Source organism: Sphaeramia orbicularis, chromosome 15 (genome assembly GCF_902148855.1).
Source record: "Sphaeramia orbicularis chromosome 15, fSphaOr1.1, whole genome shotgun sequence".
Taxonomy (NCBI): domain Eukaryota; kingdom Metazoa; phylum Chordata; class Actinopteri; order Kurtiformes; family Apogonidae; genus Sphaeramia; species Sphaeramia orbicularis.
The window spans coordinates 27,345,750-27,369,717 of NC_043971.1; the positions used below are offsets into that span (position 1 = coordinate 27,345,750).

The window sequence follows — 23,968 nt, forward strand, 5'->3', positions numbered from 1 at the left end:
GACCAGCTATCTCACATTATCTACGACAAAATAAACATATGTAAATCTGTACACACCACATCTATCATTTGACATAAATAACGAGTAAGAACCTGAGGGAAAATATTTTAATAGAATAACATGCTTTTTTCTTTATCCTCAGGTTGTTTTTGAATAGAATAGATCTTTTTTGTCACTGTCACAGGAACAATGAAAATCAGTTTAGCAGTTCTGTTCTGTTTAGCAGCTAAAACACTTAGTGCAAAAAAAGACTGTATAAAAATAAAACACAAATACTGAAAAATGTAGGCATATGCAAAAAGCTACAGGATAAAATGTTAAATATACATATGCTACTGAAGTACTACTAAAACTACTGAAATGTACAAAAGCTAACTCTATACTACAAATGAGAAATATATACAACAAATAAGGATATGTACAAGAAATATAGGATATATACAAAGAAAGATTAGGAAAACAAGGTTCATGTGTTGTGACTATTGCACTGATGTAGGCTGAGTATTCTGTCCATTAGACTGGGGATGGTGGTTTTGCTCAGCTGTCCCAATCTGGGATGTCGAGGTGTGTTTTTGTCATTTATATTCTATACTATACATTCAAAGGTGGATGAGAGCATATCAAATTATCCAACAGCTGATTTGGGATTAACTTCAGTGCAGTGTAAAGAGCAAAAGATGTCTGATGAGTTTGGGAGCGAATGGTGACGCCCCGTCTTAACTCTTGTTCCTGCTGTTATGGCATTTTATAATGAGAATTTTATTTGAAATTGCCAGTAGGCTATTTCACTGTTGCACTGAACTTACAAGAGTCTGTAGCAGAGTCCATAATAATGTTGATGTGTTTTTTGTACTTTGTGATGAGTGGTATGAGTCCATGGCATTTTAATTTCCCCATTTGAAGATTAACAAAGCTATCTATTTACACTACAAAAAAAAAGTTAAGGATATTTTTAATTTTTGGGCTATTTTTTTCAGTTGGGATTCTTACGCACCACTTTTTACTTTTTTTGTGTGTGAATTGAAACACATTTTTTTTAAATGACCAGACATAGTTTTATTTACAAATGGCAAAAATGACAAAAAAAAAAACTATCTATCTATCTATCTATCTATCTATCTATCTATCTATCTATCTATCTATCTATCTATCTATCTATCTATCTATCTATCTATCTATCTATCTATCTATCTATCTATCTATCTATCTATCTATCTATCTATCTATCTATCTATCTATCTATCTATCTATCTATCTACTTCCACTGTCCCACAGCACCTTCCTTATAATTAATAGAAAACTGATAACATTCATCAAACTGAGATACAGGTTTTCATCTAGTTTGATCAGTGGCCTGGTGGGGGCGCTGATAACCTTCACCAGGCTTCTGGGTCTTTTTATTAAATATCAACACATTGAACTTACACATACTGCATATAAAACACTATGCTTACGATAGCAAATATTATTATATCATGAAAGAACAGCTTAACTTAATTTATTCTGATCAGAAGATGATAAAACCCTGCACACTGAAACCTAGAAAGTGTTTCATTTTTAGAATGAGTCAGCAGCTCTGAGTAATATGTACTCACATTCACTTTGGGCAAAATTATCAACAATGCATCCTATGTTTTGATGCTTAGACAACACATTACAATGATTTAAATACTTAAAGATATGCACGAAACATGATTTGATAGTTTTATTTATGTTTTGGCAAATGCAGAAACGGCATAATATCTAATATCTATCAATTATTTTGTCCTATTTAACACAGGATAGTGTTTAACAAGGTATTTTTCTACAGGGTTTTGTGGTAAAATATGTGAATCAATGCCAGTCAATATGAACTAGGAAAACTCCAGTGCTTCCCTATGGATCTCTTAACTTTACCAAAGATTGTTTTATTTTCCGAGACGCTTTTGCAACTGTCTCGCCACCATCCAAATTTAGTAAATATTTTTTCCAGCTGTGAGCAGCTCATCCCTTTCTGTTGTGTCCTGCATTGTAAAGCAGCATCAACAAGTGGACATCAGGTTGCATTTGACTTTATGATGTGTGCATGTTAAAAAAGCCACTGCAGACTGGTGTATAAAACACACAGACACAATTAGAAAAACACACACAGAGAGAGAAAGGGACAGAGCTACTGAAATATTGTCTTCCTTAATGAATTTACATGCATTTCCTTATTATTTGTTCCAGTCACATCACACCACATAGTGCATGTTACTGCACTTACAGCTTTAGTTTATGCATGTGTGCTGTTGGAGGTAGTCTTTGTTGTTATTATGTTGTGTGATTATTACACCTACACTGTAAACCTTGCACAGTCTGCCTCAGCAACAATGTACTTTCTACCCATGTGTTGCTTTCACCTGGTTTCTGGACACTGCTGACTGCTGATAGGAGCTCTAACAGGCAGGAAGCACAAGAGGAGGCGTGGATAAGAGGCGGGTTTAGCACTCCTCCTGTTTAAAAACGGAGACGCAGCGTTACTGTAGTTTTTATAGAGAGAGAGAGAGAGGGAGGGAGAGAAAGAGAGAGAGGAAGGAAACATTGCAGACAAAAGAGCAGCCCTCTGGACGAAGCGGCTTGTTTACTCCAAGGCGGAACAGCCTGTTTTCCTCTCCTGGATACTTCAGCCAGTAAAGACTACAACTGGGATTTATTTCTAAGACTTTTGGAAGTTTTTTGTTTTTGTTTTTTTTTTTTTTTGTTGTCATTTTGGACTTGACAGGATATTTGGACTCCTATAGTTTTCCCCTTTTCCCTCTTAAAATTGCCACCTTGTTATTTTTGGAGTCGGCGGTGATACCCCGCCGCTGACATGTCCTGTCCATCCAGGTGAGTTGGATGAAGAGAAGAAGGTTGTTGTCTTAAATGTGTACTTTATAAAAGTCTACTTTACCTATGATCTTGCAGGCACGTCAGCTGTCACATTAAAAGCCGCATGTCTCCTCACGCGTCGGCAGCGCGCGTAAAAAATAAAATAAAAAACAGAAATGGCAGTGGGCATTTTCCTATGAAACGTCAATTTAAAGTCACCGAAACATGTTTGGAGTGAACTAATGTAATTAAAACTACCGTTTAAACTTCTACTTTATCATAAGAGTCAACATGGTGAAATAGGCTGACAGTTTGATTTGACTTATTATTAATGTCTTTTTTCGGTTTTTTTTTTTTTTTCCGGCTCTTTCCTACTTTTTGGACATCATTCCCGTGGTGTTATCTGAAGTGCGCCTTTTGCTCGGGGCAGTGGCTCCTCTTAGTGCCGGCATGTTTGGAAACACGGCGCACCGGCTTCGGTTCCTTCTATCAGCCTCTTCACCCACGAGTGGAGTTCAAAGTACACTTCACCTGGGCTAAAAACCTATATGTGTGTTTTTTGCGTTGATAAACTGGGTTGGAAATATGAGCGAAACAGAGTGTAAGTAATTTTCAGATGTTCTTTTTAAGTTATTGTGAGAACGGAGCGTGCGCCAAATAATAGAGATGATCTTTAATTCTATAAGTGACGCATTATGTGCTTTTATGATCGAGGTCATAGAATCGCTTTTTGTCAGATGGTTTCACATAAAACAGGAAGGATGTTTCTCTTGTCTGTTTTTGGGATTAGTATTTGTTGTAACGGACGATACGCGCATTTTGTCGCTGCATGTGCCCGTTCACCCCGGTTGAGTTCAGGCTGTCCGGTGGGAGGCGCACAAGCATCACTGGGTTGGAGAGCGGATGGAAACGTGCGCGCACACACACACACACACACACACACACACATACTATCCACGCAACAGACACTTTACTATTACTAGTAGTAGTTTACTAGTGTTGTTCTGTTAGTAGAAAGAACCTCAGTCGTATAATCTGAAATGTGTGTGTAATATTAGATTTTAAAATGCTGTGTGGATGTCTATGGAGTAAATAAGGAAGCCTATCCTTTCATTTGAATGCACCACTGAACGGATCTCATCAACACTGAACACCGTGACACCTGATGAAATGTCTGGTTTCTGTGTGTTTAAACTCCACCGACGCGTGTTTCCGTCCATCTGCCCTCTCTGCTCAGATGACCGCTGCTCGGTGTCGGCACACACAGATCCACATACCTCTGTACGGTCGGACAAGCAAACGCCGGGAAAGTTTTATTTTCACGAGACTGGAAGACAGTTGTCGACTCCAGTTTACGTGCGGTTGTTGCTCCGTGCGTAAAATCGCTTAAACGCGCATGCCGTTGGTTTCCATCAAAACTATGTAAACTTGTCGTTGGTCGTCGGCGCATGAACGCACGGTGATAAAAACCGCTCGATTCTAACTGAAGGGTTATTTGGCACAGAAGTAGGTCATTGCCGCCGGGAATCGGTGCGATGAGGGAACAGTAGTTTTGTCTGGACAAACAGGAAGCGCCGCAAAAAGGGGAAAACATGTTGAGAGTCTTCAGAGCAGTAATGTTCAGTGACATGAACATGTTCTCTTTTTTAAGTATCCTAAGGTGAGCTAGTAAAAACAAAAAATAGCACAGGCACATAAAAACTATCACACGGAGAAACAGTTAAATCCTACAAAAAAAGGCTAGATAAAATATCAAAAACATGAAATATAATTTAGGGGAGAATCAGACCATCTTCTCAGATGGACGTCTCTTTACACCTATAGCTGCATGTCGTCTGTGACGCATTTGCAGTTTCTACAGTCGTTTCCTTTATGTCTGATTATTTTTCCTCCCTTTAAACAAGATATGCTCTATCAGCACATTCTAAACAATGGAGACGCACAGTGCGTCCACTTTGAACAGGAAACCTCGACTACAACAGTAACAGTGAGTTGTCCCCGGCTCTTAGACCCGTAACAAAACCTGGGTTGCTTTAAGGACCAGGTTAGTAAACAGTTTTCAGTTTACTTTGGCTTCTGCGAAATGGGCTCAACTGCTTGGGTCTCTGAACCCCATATGGAAATGAATCAGATTGAATTAACCAGGGTCAGTCCTTTTTATTAGCAGAAAACAACTTGAGTCTGGTTTAGGTCCGGGTCCAGTGCGCTGTTGCATGCATGCATGTGAAGCCAGGAGCTGAAAGTCCAGATGCGCACACACTGTTAGAGCAGGAATGAAAGCCCAAGCTGACGGTGCCTATTCATCCAACAGACCACCAAAACGGTCCGATGGCTCGTCCGCAGTCCGCGGAGGAGAGTCATCCAACGTCAGTGCCGCTGGAGCCACGACGCAAATAGATTGTTCAGCGAGCGGCGAGCTGAGCCCCGGTTTCACCGGTCCCACCGGCGAAGGACGAGAGCCGGACTCGCCGTCCCAGATCGGAGTCAAAGCCACCCTCCTTTCTGATAGCCTCAGCAGGTTTCAGATGAGGTCTATATTCCGTGGCCGTCGCCGCTCCAGTGGGTATTTCTCCTATGAAAGCGACTCGTTACCAGACTCTCCGCCTTCGCCGAGGCCAATGACGGCTGACAAAGCCACGCAGACTCCCAGTCTCACCGCACAGGTGATGATACACGCCCTAGAGCGCACGGCGGAGGCGCATGGCGAAGGAGCGAGGGCGCACCGGCAGCATGGTGAGCAGGCATTTCTCACACATGACGTGTGGTTAAGCGTCAGTGTTGAATACACACTTGGGGAATATGCTGAAGAGTAATGAGACAAATCAGTGAAATGTCCAACAGATCTGTATAACTGCTGTTTCCTTATTTTAGTGTAAGGCTGGTGCGCGTGCTGCTGCGGACTAGGAGACAGCATTCTGAAGGGAATAAACTGCATTCCTGCAAACTTTAGCTACTCTCCTCCTCACTTTATCTACATGCATATATAATACAGTCACAAGTTCAGTGTCATGTATCTGTGCGAGCTGCCGTAACACTCTTGTTGGTTGGCTGCTGTTGGCTGCTGTTGTGTGGGTGTAAAATATGAAACCAGATATGAGCAAACATACTTGTGCTCCCAAGAAACTTTCTATAAAAATGTGGTTCAGGCAGATGTTGGTGTTGAGTGTTAATAATGATAGTAAAATGATGAAAAAACACTTTCACACACTAGTGTTTTTCTCCCCCACTTTGTCTCCCACAGGGTGTTACTCATGAGGAGGGGTGTTTTTTCACTCGTCTGTAGTATGGCATGAATAAGCTTGGCTCAGTTTGTTTCAGTTTGTTTCCTGATGTATTGACTCATATTGATCCTCAGAGGGAGATCCTACAGATTCCACAAACGTGACTCCTCACTGCTGTCAGCTAGGTTGTTGTTGACTCACATGTTTTCATTCAGTTGTAGTATTTCTGCTTTCCTGTTGAGTATTATATGAAACCTTTCCAGACAAACACATTCTAATCTCACTGATGTTTAATGTTAAGGGAAAAACAGTGCTGCAGTCATGCTATTTTTTTAACCTCCAAAATATCACTGAAAGCCAAAGTGGAAATCTTAAACAAGTCTTTCCTATGCTACTTAACCTGATTCAAGGAACCCATTATTAAATGTGAAAACATTTGTTTATCTAAGAGCACACATGAACACATATTTATCTTTTCTACTTTTATGCCCTGTCTGTATCCCTGTATCTTATTTTTCTCTCTTTTTTTGTCATTCTATAACTGAAGGCCTTTTCTGCTCTGCTGATGTGAGATTACAATCAATGATTCACAGTTTTCCTTAAAGCCTCTCAGATGTGATTTACAGCCAGAGAAGATGGGTTGTATCTTGATTTTTGGCTGCTTAACAGGAGTTGTGGGGCCACACCCAAGGCTCTTAAGTGTCAGTGTATAATAGAGCAACAGTTCAGAGCATGAGGCAGCCATCTTTCAGGCCAGAACTGGAAGAGGAAACATGTCTATTTTGTTAACCAGTACCAATTGTAATGTAAATGTGCATTGTTTCCTGAAACACACCAGTAATAATGTAAGAGTCAGTAATTCTGTTTTCTAAGGTGAAGGATCAAGTACCCCACACACACACACACACACACACACACACACACACACACACAGAGTTATGTTTTGTTGCATGTTTATAGTCATCAATACTGAAATACTCGACACAGTTGGTCATCAACAGGGTTCCTATTTGGTGACCCCCTGACTCCTATCTTCACCCACACATATCATGATGAAGCTGCATTGAAGTAGTGCTTGTTATTTTTCACCAGTCAGTGACTTGATACTGAACACAGAATCCATTGTGTGTGTAGTTCTGCTGTTTACTGAACAAACATCTTGACATATATGTCTCTCACCTCCAGCAACAATGATCTAAAATGGTACTCAAGTGGAGTACCATAACTTTAAAGGCAAAGACTAAAAGGCTCATGTCTTTATTCTCAATGCTGGAGGCTTGATTTGTCCATTCTGTTGCCTGGTTACAAAAAAACTCGGACACAAGACTGAGATTTCATAAAAAACAAACAGCAAAAACATGATAATATGCACTATTTATAAAACTTATGCAGCCACAGTTTGGTCATTCATCCAACCTTTGTTTAAATTTTACAAAGAATGTTGATTAGAGGTGTCACCATACTTGTATTTGTACCGTACTATGACGTAACAGTTTGGTACATGGTATGGGCATGACCAATACAACAAATACATCAGTCACTCAGACTGGCAGTCACATTACAGCCGTTTGCGCAAGTGTAGCAGCACTCCAATCCATCAGGTGGCTGTAAATTAACATTATTGCAGAAGTTACTACCACTTTACAGCAGGTTAACACAGATAAGAGAGTGAAAAGTTGTGTGGTAGAAGTGCTGTCCACTGGATGTAGATATCCTAACATCGCTAACTTAAAGGAGTGATATTTTTCTTTTTTAAATGGAATTATGCATTTTAAACATTTCCATATGGTCTACATGAACTGTAAATGCTATGCTTGGGTCTGAATTCTTCATGAATTCAACTCCACAGGTCCATCTTCAACCCTATTTCTGAGTATTGACACGAGACAGGTCATTTTGAGCGCTGGCCCTTTAAATGCAAATGAGCCACTTCCCACCCCACCCCCTCCAGGGTGTTGACCGGGCTTTCTGTCCCGTTCAGCCACTTGTGTTTGTTAATACAATCAACAACTGAACATTTTAGGTAATCGGCTCGAAATTTGGACATATTTTCAGTATGGACTACAACCGCTGCTGCTGATAAACAATTATGTCGTACTCGGAGAAATGTTCGTCGGAAGTCTTGACCCTATATTTGCAAATGTTGTGACGTAACTAGTTATAAAACATAAATTAAGCAGGAATTGAAACGGGTTGTAGAAATCCACTCGATTTTTACCGGAATGAAAATAAAGATAGCTTTGCAGCACCTGGAGGGTTCAAATTCAAACTTTATGAACTATTAGGGTCCAAATACACAAATAAATGTACCAAAGACTAATAAAAGGTGGGTAAACATGAGAAATTCATGGGGCCCAGCATTTGTGGGGGGCCCACAGACCAGTGGAGGGGGTCCAGTGGATACAGGTTAGAAGTTGTGGAAATTTTGTTTAGCATCCGCTGTATAATAGAGGCATAGAAGTCAGGAGTCAGACGTTGAAAGCATGTTAAGTTTCAGTTTTGTTTTCATGCTAGCGTAAGTGATGTTATGTATGGACCCCACCCACCCACCCCGACAGATTGATAAGATACTGAATTTTATGAAAGGGTCCATAATGTTTACCTTTCATTGGCCCCACAATTGGTAGCAACACCCCTGGTTTCACTACTTTGTGTTTAGAGTAAATGAAAAAAAACTAAGACATTTGCATGCAGGATTTTTTGTTGCTTTTTCTGTATTTTACTGTATTGTTTTATATTGTGAAACATGACTCAAAAACCAAGGTACATACCAAACCATGATTTCTGGGTACCGCGACACCCTTAACTGTATTTTTACTGGAGGTTAAGATTCGGGAAAATGCCCTAGTTAAACTTCCTATATCTTTTGGGACTCAAGCCTCTGCTCCATTTGTCTCCATTTTGCATTATGTTCTTGCATAATGATGTTTTGTTTGAGAATATAGAGGCTGAAATAAAAAACTTCCTGGAGCTTCACATTATTTCCTCAACCAATGGTTTTGCCTTTTTATAATACCAGTGATTAGCTGGGCAGATTACCTTGTGTTTCTTTTGTTGTCCTCTGTAGTCAGACCGACAAGATACTAGTCAAAACAGACCAGAGTCTGTGTGTTTGCTGCACAAGTGTGTAAGTGTGCCATTCATTAAGTATGCCAATCAGAAAAGACCTGTGTGTGTATGCACATAGCAGTCAAAATAGGCCTGCAGGTCTTTTGTAAGGTGCAGACAGAAGCCCTTTGCCTCTCATTCACTTTGCTGAGTCCATCAGATAGTACAGGTCTTCTACTTCATATCATACATGATCCTGTGGAATAACAAGCCAAGGTTATCAAGAATGCCCAGATTTGTATTTGATACTTCTGTATGCTTTCGTAGATGTAGACTTATGTGTGTGCCTGTTTGTATGTTAAAGAAATACGAGATGGAGGTGAAGGAGGATCAGTTTATCATCTTGTTGTTGTCACTCACCGTCGATTTGATTACAGCTCCTATCAAAACACACCCTCCTGCTGCAGGCTCTGTCTGCAATGGCTAGAAAGAAACAAGTTAATCTCATAAATTACTCTCCTCAGTGAGTTTTATTTTAACTTCACCTGGCATTGGTTGCACAAAGGCAGATGTCTGCCTCTGATCTTTATCTGTGAAACAGTAGATAGAATATTAGAAGTTCATATACAGGAAAAACACCCTCAAAGGGGTTATATGTAATATTGAAATTCCAAAGTCTCAACAGCTGGGGTAAATTGTGTACCAGAACACACTTAAGACAACCAAATCCACCAACTAATCAATGCTATGTTTCCACAGACTGTATCAGTCACAGAACAGAGTATAAAGCTCGTTGTTTACAGACATTTGTATTATGGTATTTTCTTCATCAAACTAAAACTCATAGCCAGTTATTTTAACAGTCAATCAAAATAACACTGTTTTATAGTTATATAGTATAGCTGATAGTTTACATTATAGCTCTGTTAGCTTAGCTCTGTTTTTAGACAGAAAACAGTCACAGTAAAACCACAAATCATCTCTGTTTTCTGTTCTTATCTGTTTGGAATCATCCAAACAAGGTCAGAACTGTCATAGTTTAGTCTGAACCATGGATCAACAAACTTGGATGATAACATCAGACGATAACTTCATAAGCTTTATAAAAAAAAAAAAAAAATCCCTATTGTAATAAAGAAACACTGCAATTTCCACATCAAACTCCATTCTTTTCATTTACTGTAGAGCTGTGTCCAGTGGAGAAAACCACAGTGCTTCTAGTTTTTGGTTCTTTTTCTTTCTTTGTTTCTTTCTTTCTTTCTTTCTTTCTTTCTTTGTTTCTTTCTTTCTTTCTGTCTTTCTTTCTTAACACTTTAGCAGCAAATCTGTTGGTTGAATTCATACCAAATGTGGTTTATAGATTGCCAGTGACCCAGAATAGATCTGATTATATTTTGGGAAAAGTAGGTCAAAGTTCAAACTTTTGAAGGATTTTTAAGATCTTTTTTTTCCCCATTTACTTATAATGGGCAAAATTCAAATGTCTGCAAAACTATTGGTTGAATTCATACCAAATTCGGTTTGTAGATTGCCAATGACCCAGAATAGGTGTCGTGACATTTTGGGAAGAGTCGGTCAAAGTTCAAATTTTTATGAATTAAAAAAAGAAAAAAAATCTTTGTTTTTTTTCCCCATTTACTTATAATGTGCAAAATTTCACATGTCTGTAGCAGCAAAACCATTGGTTGAATTCATACCAAAGTGGGTTTATAGATTACCAGCAAATTTTTTTTAAATGATTTTTTTTTTTTTTTTTTTTTTTTACATCTTCTCCCATTTACTCATAATGGGCGAAATGTCAGAAGTCTAAACAACCATACATTTTGTTTCGATTTACTTCAAACATGATAACATCACCTGGATCAATGCCAAAATAAGCTACAGTGCGTGCGAGGGGCTTGGTTTGTTGTGCCTGGCACCACTTGTTTAAGGGTTAGTATGTGAAAGTAGAAATACTCCATATAGCCCCTTTAAGTTTTTTTTTTTTTTAAATTGGGGTTCCATTGTTTGTATTATTAGAATGTTGTAACTGGAGTTCGGTTTACCATTTCATACAAGTACTAACTACCTGGGTTAAAATTCATTGGACAGTTCAGACACATACTGCTGTCAACACACACTGCAGAACATGCTGCAGTGCAACAGAATTCACCACGAAATATGTAAAAATCCTGCTGCATAAATCCCTGCTGTATTTCCAGCTGCTTCGAGTTCACAGTGGGTTAGACTCCTGCCTGTGTTTCACATTAGAAGCAGCTCCTGGATGTGACTGGTGTTGTCAGCAGTTTGATAGATGAGTCTGTCGCTTTAGCAAAGCAGCATTGGTCTCAGTATTCACTATTGGAGGATGTGACAAATATTAAGACTGGGTTTCATAACAGCAAATGTGAGTCATAAGCAGAAATTGGTAAGAGGTCAGAGCCTTTCATAGTCATTCTATAGTTCAGACAGAAAATACAACAGATTAACCACATACAGACGCAAAGCAGAAAGGGGATAAGAAACAAGGACAGATGGAGGAGATCGAATTGAACAAATGTGACTTTGAGAATAAAACCAAAGAACATTGTGGTTCATTGCTCACACCTTTAACCACTTGATTATAGACCACTTTACCTGCTTCATTTTAAATAAGATCAACCAGAATACAAGTATTGTCAGGCACAACAAACCCCGCCCCACGCACATATTGTGTCTTATTTTGGCATCAATCCACCTGATGTCATGATGTCTATGTGTGTGCTGATGTCAGCATTTCAACTGCCTCTATATATGTGCCAAATTTGAAGTAAATTGCAACAAAACTGATGTTTTCATAGACGTGAAATTTCGCCCATTGTAAGTAAATAGGAGGTGAAAAAATATGTAAAAGACTTCATAAAAAATTTGAACTTTGACTTACTTTTGCCAAAATGTACTCACATTTATTCTGGGTCACTGGCAATCTATAAACCCAATTTGGTATGAATTCAACTCATAGTTTTGCTGCTACAGACATGTGAAATTTTGCCCATTATAAGTAAGTGGGGGAAAACAGATTTTAAAAATTCATAGAAATTTTGACTTTCACTGTTTTTTCCCACAATGTAATGGCATCTGTTCTTGGTCACTGGCAATATATAAACCCAATTTGGTATGAATTTAACCAATAGTTTTGCTGCTACAGACATTTGAAATCTCGCCCATTATAATTAAATGGGGAAAAAAAAAGATTTTAAAAAATTCATCAAAAGTTTGAACTTTGGCTGACTGTTCCCAAAATGTAATGAGATCTATTCTGGGTCACTGGCAATCTATAAACCCAATTTGGTATGAATTCAACCAGTTTTGCTGCTAGAGTGTCAACAAACAAACTAACACACCAAACCAAAAACAATACCCCTCGCTTCCCCTTCGGGGGGGCGTGGTAATAAATAGGACAAACTGTAAGATGTAGATTCAGTGAGGACTTTGGTTTGACCTAAATTAATGCAAAGTTGACTCCTGTTTGCGAGTCCATGTGTGATAACATTAACATCCTTTCCTTTCTTTCACAGGAGGAAGCTCTTCACACCCCTTTAGCACGCGGACACAAAACTCAGCAGGGGTCATGCAGGCGGAGAGTGTCGGACGAGGGCTTCGACGTATTGGGGATGAATACAACAGGCTCCTTATGGAGCGGGTAAGTGGTCACAGAAATGATGTGTTTGTGTGGCAGGGGTGCAAGAAGTAGAGCAACTAGTAAAGACGTCTGAAGATCTATAAGAAAAACAAGCTGAGACTCGGATCCACTTTCATGTAACTTCTACTTCTAACATCACCTCTTTCGTCACTGTCAAAGCAAATATGGTATCATGGCCCATCTACACTTGAATGAAATGTGTGAAAATTTCCTTCTTTATTGATCTCATGAATGAGAAGTAGAACTGACTCACATCCTTGATAACATGATTCATAAATGTGCTCACATTACTAAATTAGTCAGATGAAACTAGTTTGTTAGAGTTAATATGACAGTAGTGCAGATGTCAAAACAAGCCCAGTATCCAATCCAAACCATGATAATGGCTTCAGGGGCTGGATCCAGATGCTGTGTGAGTGTGAAGCAGAGCGAGCTAAAAATGAGCAATATGTTTAGGACAGAAATCTGCTTGAAAGTGCCCCTGTGGGTGATCGGAGGGGTCTGTGAACAGCTGGTTATTTCCACTGTGCTTCGGGTGAGAAAAAATGAATGAGTTTTGATCAGAAAATAACAAAGCTGACAGCCCTAAAGCTCCAGAAAATGCAGATACCACAATAACCACTAGACTTAAAAACCCTAAAAACAAAAAACAAGCCACATGATTTAAAAAAAGTCAACAGAAGAGGAGCAGATGATGGACTTGTTGAGGAGAGAAAGGGAAAAACAGCAGTGGGAAAGAAACAAAAACAAAACTTAGTGGTACAAATGGGTGTTTTACATGTGGTGAAACTCAGACAAGCTGATTTCACTGCTCTTGTATAAATGGAGGCCATTTGCATGTCTCAGTAGCAACAGTTATGCAGATTAGTTCTTGACTGATTAACCTGATTGCTGATGTGTTTGATACTTTTTGTTGGACAAGGGACGGACTGGGACAAAAAAGCGACCCAGGAATTTGTACCTGACCGGCCCACTCTCCAGGTGGGCGTGGATGGGGTGGTAGCGGTCAGCCGAAAAAAATGTCATGTCCCATAAAACATTGATATTATTTAAGTTTATGTTACACAAATCAGAATAACACAGTGTATGTTTGACATACAAACCTGACACAATCTGCATGTGTAATTCTAACAAATGTGAACAGAACACCAAGTTCCCCCAAAAGCAAAAATATTTGACAAAATTTATAATTATGTATATATGCATGTATACATTATTGAAGGGATAGTGACACATCCTTGTACCCTAGGTCTTGATTATAACAAATGTTTAATATTTTTAATGTTAAAGAGAACATTTCAGTTATTTTTGACATTTGGCAGCATCTGCCTCCATTGCTTTCCTCTTTTTCTCTCAGACTTTTTCAGCACCTCCTTTTTGTTTCTTCTCCATTTTTTATTTGTCCGTCACATGCCTGACTGATGGATTTAGATGATGAAACTATGGCTCTTGGCTGCAATTGGCAGAGACAGCCCAAATGCCAAGTGAAAGGGGGAAAGGGGTGTGACACATCCATGAGGACCAAAGCTATCTGGCCTGTCACTCATGAAACTAGCCTATAAAACACTAGAAACCATAATAAAGGCCGGCCCAGCTGCACCTATACTCACCCTGTTGTGGACTGCTGGCCACGACCTTGTGTGCCATCTAAGCATTGGCAACAGCAGTTTTTTTTTTTTTCCTCTCACCAGTCACACCGACCCACTGACCCAGCAGCCCACTGATAAAACTCCCACTACTCCCGATGGCCAGTCCACCCCTGATGTTGGATGATGTCTTAATGGTTTATTTTGGTTTGTACATTAATCATTGCACTTAGTACAATAATTATAATAAACCTAAAAATCAACAAAGGAATCAGCTAAAAGCAAAAGCTTATTTTTTACCTGTCCTTTTCATAAATCATCTCTGATATTTTAATATAAATATCGTGCAGTTCATATCTACATCCAATCCATTCACAGCCATAAAAATATGTAAAACAAATGTATATTGTCCCATATGTTTAGCAATTTTTATCCCTCATCTTCCATATAACTATTTAGAAATATTTTTTTTTTATCCCTCTTTTTGAATGTATTTCATTTTTGTACTTTTCTTTATCTCTTTATCTTATGTTGAAGGTAATAGGAATTACCAAAGTATTACGTTTACCTTGTTCACTCTGATCCAGCCTTGTTACATGTAATGTTTGAATTTTTGCTTTCCTTAAATAAGAACTGCTTCATGCAACTGAAAACTGAGCTTTATTTTTCCACATTAATGAGTCATAAACATGATTTATGTTGTATTATGACAAGAAATGATAGCTGCAGTATTTACTTGATCAGGACTTTTTTTTTTTTTTTTTTTTTTTAAACGGGGAATTGCACAGTTTACACATTTGTCTGGGATAGAGAGCTGTTGCTGTAATAAGAGTTCATTTCCTCTTGGCTTCTGTTTCTTGGATAACATTTCTCCATGTTGCATCACGCAATTTTACTCCTCTATCAAAGGCCGACTGGAGCCTTGAAAATCTAAAAAGAGGAGGTGTCAGGGTGGATTGAATTCACTTTAATGGCATCAGAGGGATGGATTAAAAAATAAAAGTCAAAATATGTGAAATATGTTTGGCGTGATATGATAGTTATATCCCAGTGTGGAGCTTAAAATGCTCCCTCAGTGTCAAAAGCTTAGCGTTAATAAAACCACAACTCTGCAGCCAAATAGAGTGATTATTCAGAAGTGTTTGTCTCCCACTGCACTCAAGGCTTTGGTCTCTAATGAGCATCAAACAGGAAGACAGTTAACCCTTGCCGTTCACCCTAAACTGAACAGCGAAGACAAGCCTTTAGGGATGTTTTTAGTGCTTTTGTGGTTGCCGCAGTCATCACATCTTTGTCAAACCCATGATTATCAGTGCTATGTTACTCATCCATCTTTCAGTTCTGGGTCTCTTGGCAATTATCACAGATAAATCACTGCATTTATCTACTGTTGGGATCTTCTAAGTATGAAACGTTCCCAGCAAATTATTCTGCTTGAACGCTTATATTAAATTATGGTAGACACTTAAGTTAAAGTTTAATGGCTTCTCAATGCACTGGCACAAATAGATGTGAACAATGGTCTCACAGGGTACAGTACATGATAAGAGTCACACAAGGCCATGTAGGCGCTTCACTCACAGCTGTGGATGGAGGGAAAAGGAGGCTGGAGAAGAGAAGTGAGAACGTGATGATGACAGGCTGAGTCAACACCAGTCACCGTTCTAGGGAAGATATACTGAGAATAAGCTTTGTGAGAGTTTCTCAAAAGGATGTGGCTTGAGATTAACCAGGGTGTTGCCATTTTTAGCTGAGAAATATCCAGATTGTGTGATCTGTCGTGATACAGAACAATCAGGAGGCAGAAAAAAAGAGGAACATTAAGGCTTGTTCCCTGTTCTCTCGCCAGGTGTTGGTGGACAAGTACATACGCATGGTTGTACTTGATTTCAAAACCACAGAAATGTAAGATATTAGTCATGTTTTTTTGGTTTTTTTTCTGAGTTTGATTACCTAAAAAAAAGATGTTTCAAATTTGCTACAGCCACAAGTGCCAATTAGTTTTAAAGCAGTGGTGGACAGATGTTTGTTGTGGCGTTCTATTGGTGTACACTGCAGCTGTGTGCTCTGAGCTTCTCTGACTTGCCAGTGGTTTCTTCATGAATCACCATCTGACTCTTCCTCTGCAGTCAGTTTGTTGGTGCAGGTGTTGAACTAGTGAAGTAGAAAAACTGCTGGGATTATACAGCTCCTTGCCAAAAAAAAAATAAATAAAAAAAAAACTTCCAACCTTTATAGCCAGTAGCCTTCATTTGGATAATTACTGTAGTGATTAATATAGTTCATCTGCAACAAGTTATTTAACTGTAACTGTTGTGAATAGTAACTTGCCAGGGGACACTGATATAGGTTGGACAATACCAGGATTCATTAAATTGTAAAAGAGTGGTTCAGGGAGCATGAGACATCATTTTCACACATGGATTGAACACCACAGAGTCCAGACCTGAACCCCACTGACAATCTTAAGGATGTAAAAAAGACTTTCCACAGTCGTCCAACTCTCCATCTATACAAGATATAGGCCAAAAATGAATACAACTATAGAGAGAAATAAATCTTAAGAGAGGACTTGGAGTTGCAGGTTTGATCAGTCCATAACACCTTCTCCCAGTCTTCAGTAGTCCACTGGTGGTGTTTCATGGCCCAGGCAAGCCTCTTTTTCTTATTCTGAAGTCTCAACAATGGCTTTCTTGCTGCAACTCGACCCATCAAACCTGCACCTGGAAGTCTTCTCTTCACAGTGTAAACTGAGACTTGCTTACTACGACCACTATTGAGCTGTGCTTGAAGCTGTTGTCCTGTGAGTCGCCTATCACACAAGCTGTTGACTGTCATAAACTTGTCTTCTGATTCTGTTGTGTCTTTGGGTCTGCCAGACCTCTTCCTGTCAGCATTTCCCCCAGTTTCTGAGTGCCTTTGGATGGTGAAGGAAACTGGACTTACTGACACCTGGACTTTCTTGGCAGTTTCTCTGTAGGAAAGACCTATATTTTTAAGTGTTATGGTGGTCTGTCTCGCTTCTATTGTTAATTGCCTTTTTCTCGCCATTTTTATAGTGACACTACTTTCTGCAGCACAATACTGTTCAAATAATGCTCACAACGGTGTGGTACCAAAGTGTGTTCTAACACTACTTTTATGCAGACAGAGGGGGTTGGAAGTAATTAAGAAACGTTGGGACACCTGTAGGAATTGGTAGCATCAACTTTCGAGGCTTGATCAACCTCCATTGCTGCAGAACTGCTTTAAGTTATTAACCCATTTCTTGTTCGCCTTTTTGTATAATTCAGAAATGTACATTATTTTTCAGTTTTGTTTAACCTTACCTTTTGTTTTTCACCTCTGGCAGTTCACCGCTTACCTTTATACCATTTCAAGCTGTTCATTGGACTTGAACTGCTTGAATTTCAGTACAAAACTGGAAAAGTTGGGGTGTTCTAAAACTTTTGACCGGTAGTGCATATGTTGGATATTGTACTGAGATTTAAGAGTAAAGATGGTACAGCTGATGAGGCTTACTCAGTTAGGCTCAACATTTCCTGATAAGTTTTCGTATTCTTATTTTCCTTTTTAGATCAGAGGTGTCAAACATACGGCCAGCCAAAGGTTCCAATCTGGCCTGTGGGATGACTTTATGAAGTGCAAAAATTACACTGAAGATATTATGGGTCAAGGGTGTTGAGCTCATTTTAGTTCCAAATTTTCCCAAATGTTATTATTTTATTATGTTATTTTTGTCCCTAAATGTTTTATGCGTTTGTATTAAATTAAAATTGCACTTGTAATTTCAGCTTTTTGAAGTTATTCACATTTTGAGGAAGCATAGTTTATAAATATAAACCATTTCATGATTTTATTTCATTATTTTGCACTAAAACAAAGAAAGCAACTTGGAGTTCTCATTATTTATAGGCTATTATGCTATTATTTTACTGGTCCGGCTGGGCTGTGCATGACCCCTGAACTAAACTGAGTTTGACAGCCCTGTTCTAGATGCTGCGTTAAAGACTAAAATGTGTTTTTCTACTTCAACCTGCTCACAGTTTTGCTTTAGTCAGTGTGAAGGTGCTGGCTATGTGGGAATGAAGTATCTCTTCATGCCAGAGAGACTTGAAAATGCCTCACATCACTGGCAAGCGCGTAGATTTACAGTGCAGATGTTTTGCTTCTGATTTGTTCATATTATTTTTACAGAATGAATCAAAGCAGAATGCAAAATGTTATGATCTATGGTAGTGGATGAATAGAAAAAACATGTCCAGCAGCCAATAATGACATGTGTTATGTTGAGTAATTCCTCTCTTACTGGCTGCTTCTCTCTTTATATCCTCATATAGTCCTGTCTCTTATTTTTCTGTCTCTGTTAAAGTTTGACACAATGTGCGTGAAGTGTGTGTTTGTTGTGAAACATCTGTAAACGTGCTCAGAGAGTCTGAGAGGTGTGTGTTTGTGTGTGTGTGGTGTGACAGCCTAGTGTCCGTGACAGTGTAGATTCATTATGGTTCAACCCTGTGGTTAAAGAACTCTCAGGCAGCAAAGCACAAGGTCTAATTATCCTGCCAGCACAAACACACACAAACACACACACACACACACACACACGCACACACATGCACATAAACACACATTCTGTCATCTTTCAGTTGGAGGTAAAACTCTTTGTCCTGGAGCAGAAATAACTCAGTAGAACATTGTGGACCAGTCGGGTGTCACTGACTTGATACTACTGCTTGTGTTTTTGTTTGTGTGTGAGCGACACAATATTGTTAACCCTTTAAGGCATATGAGTCGACTGACAGAGTGCAGTGGTTTCTTAAAAAGCAGAGTATAGAACTGATCTGTTGAATAATTCATCTGCATCAACCTGTAAATAGCTGGAGGTCTTTTCATTCAATTGTGTAATACCATGGCAGAAGATGAAATTATCAAAAGGGTCATGTTACAGGTTGAACTACAATCTACTCAGCGCTAAAATTACTATAGCAGAAGATGAATTATGTATTTTAATATATTAGGATTTCTATTTCAGGAGTACAAATAGTCCCAGCATGATGAATTTATCATTCAACATAACAAAAAAGGAACTAGCTAATGGAGTCACTCTCAAACCAAAATGCCAGCGGTTCTAGATTTTCTGTTTTCTATGTTTTAGACCAAATCCTGGAAATAAAATATGCAAAATTAACCCTTAGACAACAGCTGTCCATCCACATTATGTTTAGATCAGAAAAGATTGATGTAAAATTTTGCCAAAAATTAGACTCTGGTCAAAGGTGATTACTGATAAATTGGAATAAAAAGAGGGATGAGTCTGAAAATAAATGTCTCTAACTTCTTTCTTCAAATTCAGCATAAACAGTCACTTGGACTTGAGAGTAAACTGATTGTATCATGGTGACCAATGAGGAATGGTCAAGTCACTGTGATGTTTACACAACTTCAGAATTCATACTCAGTTGTGACAAAATTTAACACACAGAGTCACAGAAAAAAATATTAGACCACTCTTGTTTTCTTCAATTTCTTGTTCATTTTAATGCCTGGTACAAGCAAAGGTACATTTGTTTGGACAAATATAATGATAACAACAAAAATAGCTCATAATAGTTTAATTTCAGAGCTGATATCTAACCATTTTCCATGGTTGTCTTGATAATAACCAAAAACACTTCAGTTCTTACATCAATATCTATGGCATTGTACGGCCAAAAACAGTGCTTTTATACATTCCATGTTTTCTTTTCTGTCTGTCTTAGTCACATGATACACACAGGAGTTAGTACTTGATTGCAAAACCATTGTTTTTGATGACTTTGGATGGTCTAATAATTTTTTCCGTGACTGTACATTATAAGATAAAATGAAGCGGTCAGAGGTTAAGTTCACTGTAACATTTTATAAAAACAGTAATGCATCACAGTATTCATCTACTTTACTGTATTCTTCCCATTCTCCAACACAGGATAATATTTTTCTCATATAAGAACAAATTATTCTTTAATTATTATTATTGTTATTATTATTATGACAATTACAAGAAAACATATTACAATCGTCACTGAAATCTATACTTAATACTCTATATATTAGGAAGTTGCGGTTATGTGTTTCTTGTAATTAAGAACAGATTATGATGTAAAGACAGTAGATGCATCCGATCTTATGTTTCTTGTTGACTTTAAGTGATGACTCCTGATGACTTTCTTGGCTGTGCCTGATTAATATAATGCACAAACAATCCCCACTCACTTTGCCACAGCAGTCCCACTGGCCATATTTACACTGTAAGCAACATTCTGAAACTGCTGTATAAGATTTTCAGTTTCAGCCATTTAGTGTGAGTACACACCACGAGCATCCTGAATTGTAACACTTGGCGTTGACATGGCAAAGACTAGACACTGCACTGTGTGTTGCATGAATATCACTTTGCGTTTTTTTTAAATTTAGTGGATTAACCGGACAGAGTTTGGTGTCTGGATTCTGTTTTCTTTGCATGCAGAGGATGGATTGCCTACTGTTTTGTTTTTGTTTTTGTTTTTTTTCTGATGAATGCATACTCCACAGGAACTTCTACGGAGATCATTGCCTAAAAAAGTAAGAGAATAAAACAGGAAGATCACGAAGCCTAAGCCAGTTTTCATTGTGAGTGTGTACTCATTTGGCATGTGTGCCTGTTAAGTGTAGCCTTGTTGAGGGCTATTTTGAGAGGCAACATAGTAAGTTGTGGTGACCAAACAAAATCACATGAGCAGCTTGGATCTAACTGACTCACTGTTTCCACTGAAAATGAGAAGAGGAGCAAGAAACCCAAATGAAACATGTAATGTCCTCTGTGTCGGAGTTGTCTTTCCTACACAAGTAAACAGTTGTGGTATAATGGTTGTAATAAGGGTTTTTGAAGCCAAACAGATAAAGAAAAAAAGACCAATATGGGATGATGGAGAGACAAGCAACATTAAATAAAATGGCTTATTAACTGTCAGAGATCAGCTGAAAAAACATCTAGCGTTACTGTATTTTGTTATGTTGTGACATTTTCATCTGCAGGTTGCATTATTTCCTCCTTTATTTCCATATACACTCATGAATCTGCTTAATATGTGATGTAACTAATAGACTTTAACATCCAGGTCATTGTGTATGTCACTGCTGTGTTAAAAGGAAACACTTTATTTAAGATGTGTTCAAGATGCAGCCCTTATGACATGGACAGTGAAAAGCCACTTTGTTAATCCACACAAATGAAAGAAAGATTAGTTCTAATTTAGATAGATTAGATTCAATCACAGTCTGAGAGTGTTGTGTGTAACAGTTGTGTGTTTTGCTATAATTGTTTGTTTGCTTCTTCTTCAACAACTGACTGACTGTCTGCCAGAGGTCAGTTGGCTGAGTGTCCTCTTTGTTTATCTCCTGGTTTTTCACATTGTGAGTATTTTTTTAACATGTTTTCAATTCCCTATATTAGTGCTATTGTGTGCATGTCTCCTTATAAATGTGTGTGTGTTATGGTTGCCAGATAAACTGCTTGTTATTGGCCTGCAGAGTTGCAGTGACTGCAGGAAAATGATTTGTGGCAGCAGGTTTTCTATTCTCAGCTGTTACGAGGGGTTATTTGAGGTAAGAGTTCAAATAAGGAAACTATTAGCGGGTTACTAGTGTGAGCAGGAGAGAGGATTCATGTGTATTTCCTTTTCCATAGTCCTGTCAAATGAGGTCAAAAACGTAGAGGAGTTCGGTGAAACTGGTTTTGGCTCTGAGTCAGATTCTCTGCAGCACATCTGCTACTGATAGAAGTGGAAATCAAATGGCTTATCCTAACATCCCAATAACAGACTCGTCCCATTGTCTGGATGACATTTTTAATCTTAGTCAAGTAAATGTAGTTCCACAACACCTGATGGATCATTGCAGCACACATGGCTTTAGGATATTTAGTGGAAACCAAGTTAATGAACCATACTGACAGCTTGTTTTTATGTGTAAGAAGAGGACACAGCTGAAAAAACTGTATCTTTATCCATGTAAGCTGCCTTAATAATAACATTCCGCTTATGCTTTGTTTCTTACTGATCTTACTTTAAATGCTTTTAAAGTTAATGAAACATACTGCTGATAACAGAGCAGCAGAGTGGGGAATTGAGGTTTACAACTTTAAACCCATAAAACCAGCTGAGGAAACCCTGGGGAGAAAGATTTAATGAATGTCCCACAATTAACATGTGCTCTATGAATGTTAAGTCTCATGTGACGCCTATGTTAAATGCATTGTAGAAGGACAGCGATGCTCTAATTCCTGATGTTTAAGAGGATGCTTAAGACTCTCGATGTACAGATGCTGGTCAGATGTAAATGTGTGAGTCTTGTTAAACCACATACATCCACCCTCAGCCCCTCCCAGGTGCACCACATCCTCCTGCTGTGCTTTCACTGTTTCTTCTCTGCTTTCAGTAGCTGCATGTATGTAAGAAATCGCCAGAAAGAGCAACAGCAGGATTAAAGACATTGACAATAAGTTAGCAGAGTTTTACGCAATATGATCTATAATGTTCCATGTTTTCATAAAAGGTTTGATGCATAATTTAATGGCATCTAGTGGTCAAGTAGCACATTGCAACCGACTCAATCCCCTTCGCCTCACCCTCCCCTAACAGAAAATGACACACCTTTGTAGAGTTGGTGTTTGTTTTGTCTATCCTGGAGGTTTTATTTAGTAAGATATTAACTTTGCTCCACACTGACACATGCCAGGTACCACCGGCTGTAAACGTTCAGTACTGTGTTAAAGTCCTAGCCTAGCCTAGTCCAACATAAGCTTTGATGGTTTAGTAAAGTTATAATGACCACACTTAGGCTTTTCTCAGTCTCTGTATTGAGAGTCAGTCTGGATATATGGGAAGTATGTACAACATTGAAAACACAGGTTTCAGGGAAATAAACAGCTTCTAAAAAAAACCAAGGAGATAGCATTTACTGTGACCTCCCTTTACATTTAATGTCTTTAACCCGTTTGTTCAGACAATATGAGATTCATTGCATTCATTTTCTGAAGTTTTATACTAGGTTTTATTCAACACATGTCAGATGTTTCTAACTGTTTGTGCTGCTTCTTGTCTTGAGGTCAGGGGTCACACTAAATCTGACTTTTAGAACCCATTTAGTTCTGTTTTGTGTGACTTTTAGGCTGTACACATATTTCCTATATTTTCTTGTTGTATCTATATCAGCTTTGCAAAAACAACAAGCTAAGGTTGACCTAAAACATTTGCACAGTACTGTAAAATAAGTAGAAAAAGCAAAAAAGCTGTTCTGACCTCCTGTAGAAAGTTTGTTGAAGCAGATCCACTCACTCTTTAAATATGAGCGACTCATTCTTAGGTCATGAAATACTCTCTGTGAACCTTTAAGAGTATGTTGAACCCTATCTGCTCAGTAGCTGTTCTGAGTCCAGCTGTACTGGACATTACAGAGCTAAAACAATGACTCTAAACGCAGTACCCATGCACTTTCCTTTATTTATATTGTCAAGTGTTTAATAAATCAACAAATTGAAGATGTAATGGTGAAACAAGCTTTCACTAAGTGTGCTTTTTGTTGTTGCTCTCATAAATCTGCCA

The 23,968-nt window shown here is 38.5% G+C and overlaps 1 protein-coding gene and 1 long non-coding RNA gene across 2 annotated transcripts in view; one reads left to right on the plus strand and one right to left on the minus strand.

Annotated features, from left to right (window-relative positions):
- Positions 1-855: 855 nt before the first annotated feature.
- Positions 856-11,592, minus strand: LOC115433759 (uncharacterized). The gene is made up of 5 exons (XR_003937417.1): positions 11,582-11,592; positions 10,016-10,024; positions 7,218-7,227; positions 6,226-6,227; positions 856-913 (listed from the first exon to the last, which is right to left on the minus strand). It is a non-coding gene; the product is annotated as an uncharacterized LOC115433759 (long non-coding RNA).
- Positions 2,521-23,968, plus strand: part of bcl2l11 (BCL2 like 11) — a 29,564-nt gene continuing 8,116 nt past the window's right edge. The window contains exons 1-3 of the mRNA XM_030155241.1: positions 2,521-2,850; positions 5,144-5,565; positions 12,638-12,762. Coding sequence (XP_030011101.1) covers positions 2,834-2,850; positions 5,144-5,565; positions 12,638-12,762 — 564 coding nt within the window. The 5' untranslated portion in view covers positions 2,521-2,833. The remainder of the gene's footprint in view (positions 2,851-5,143; positions 5,566-12,637; positions 12,763-23,968) is intronic.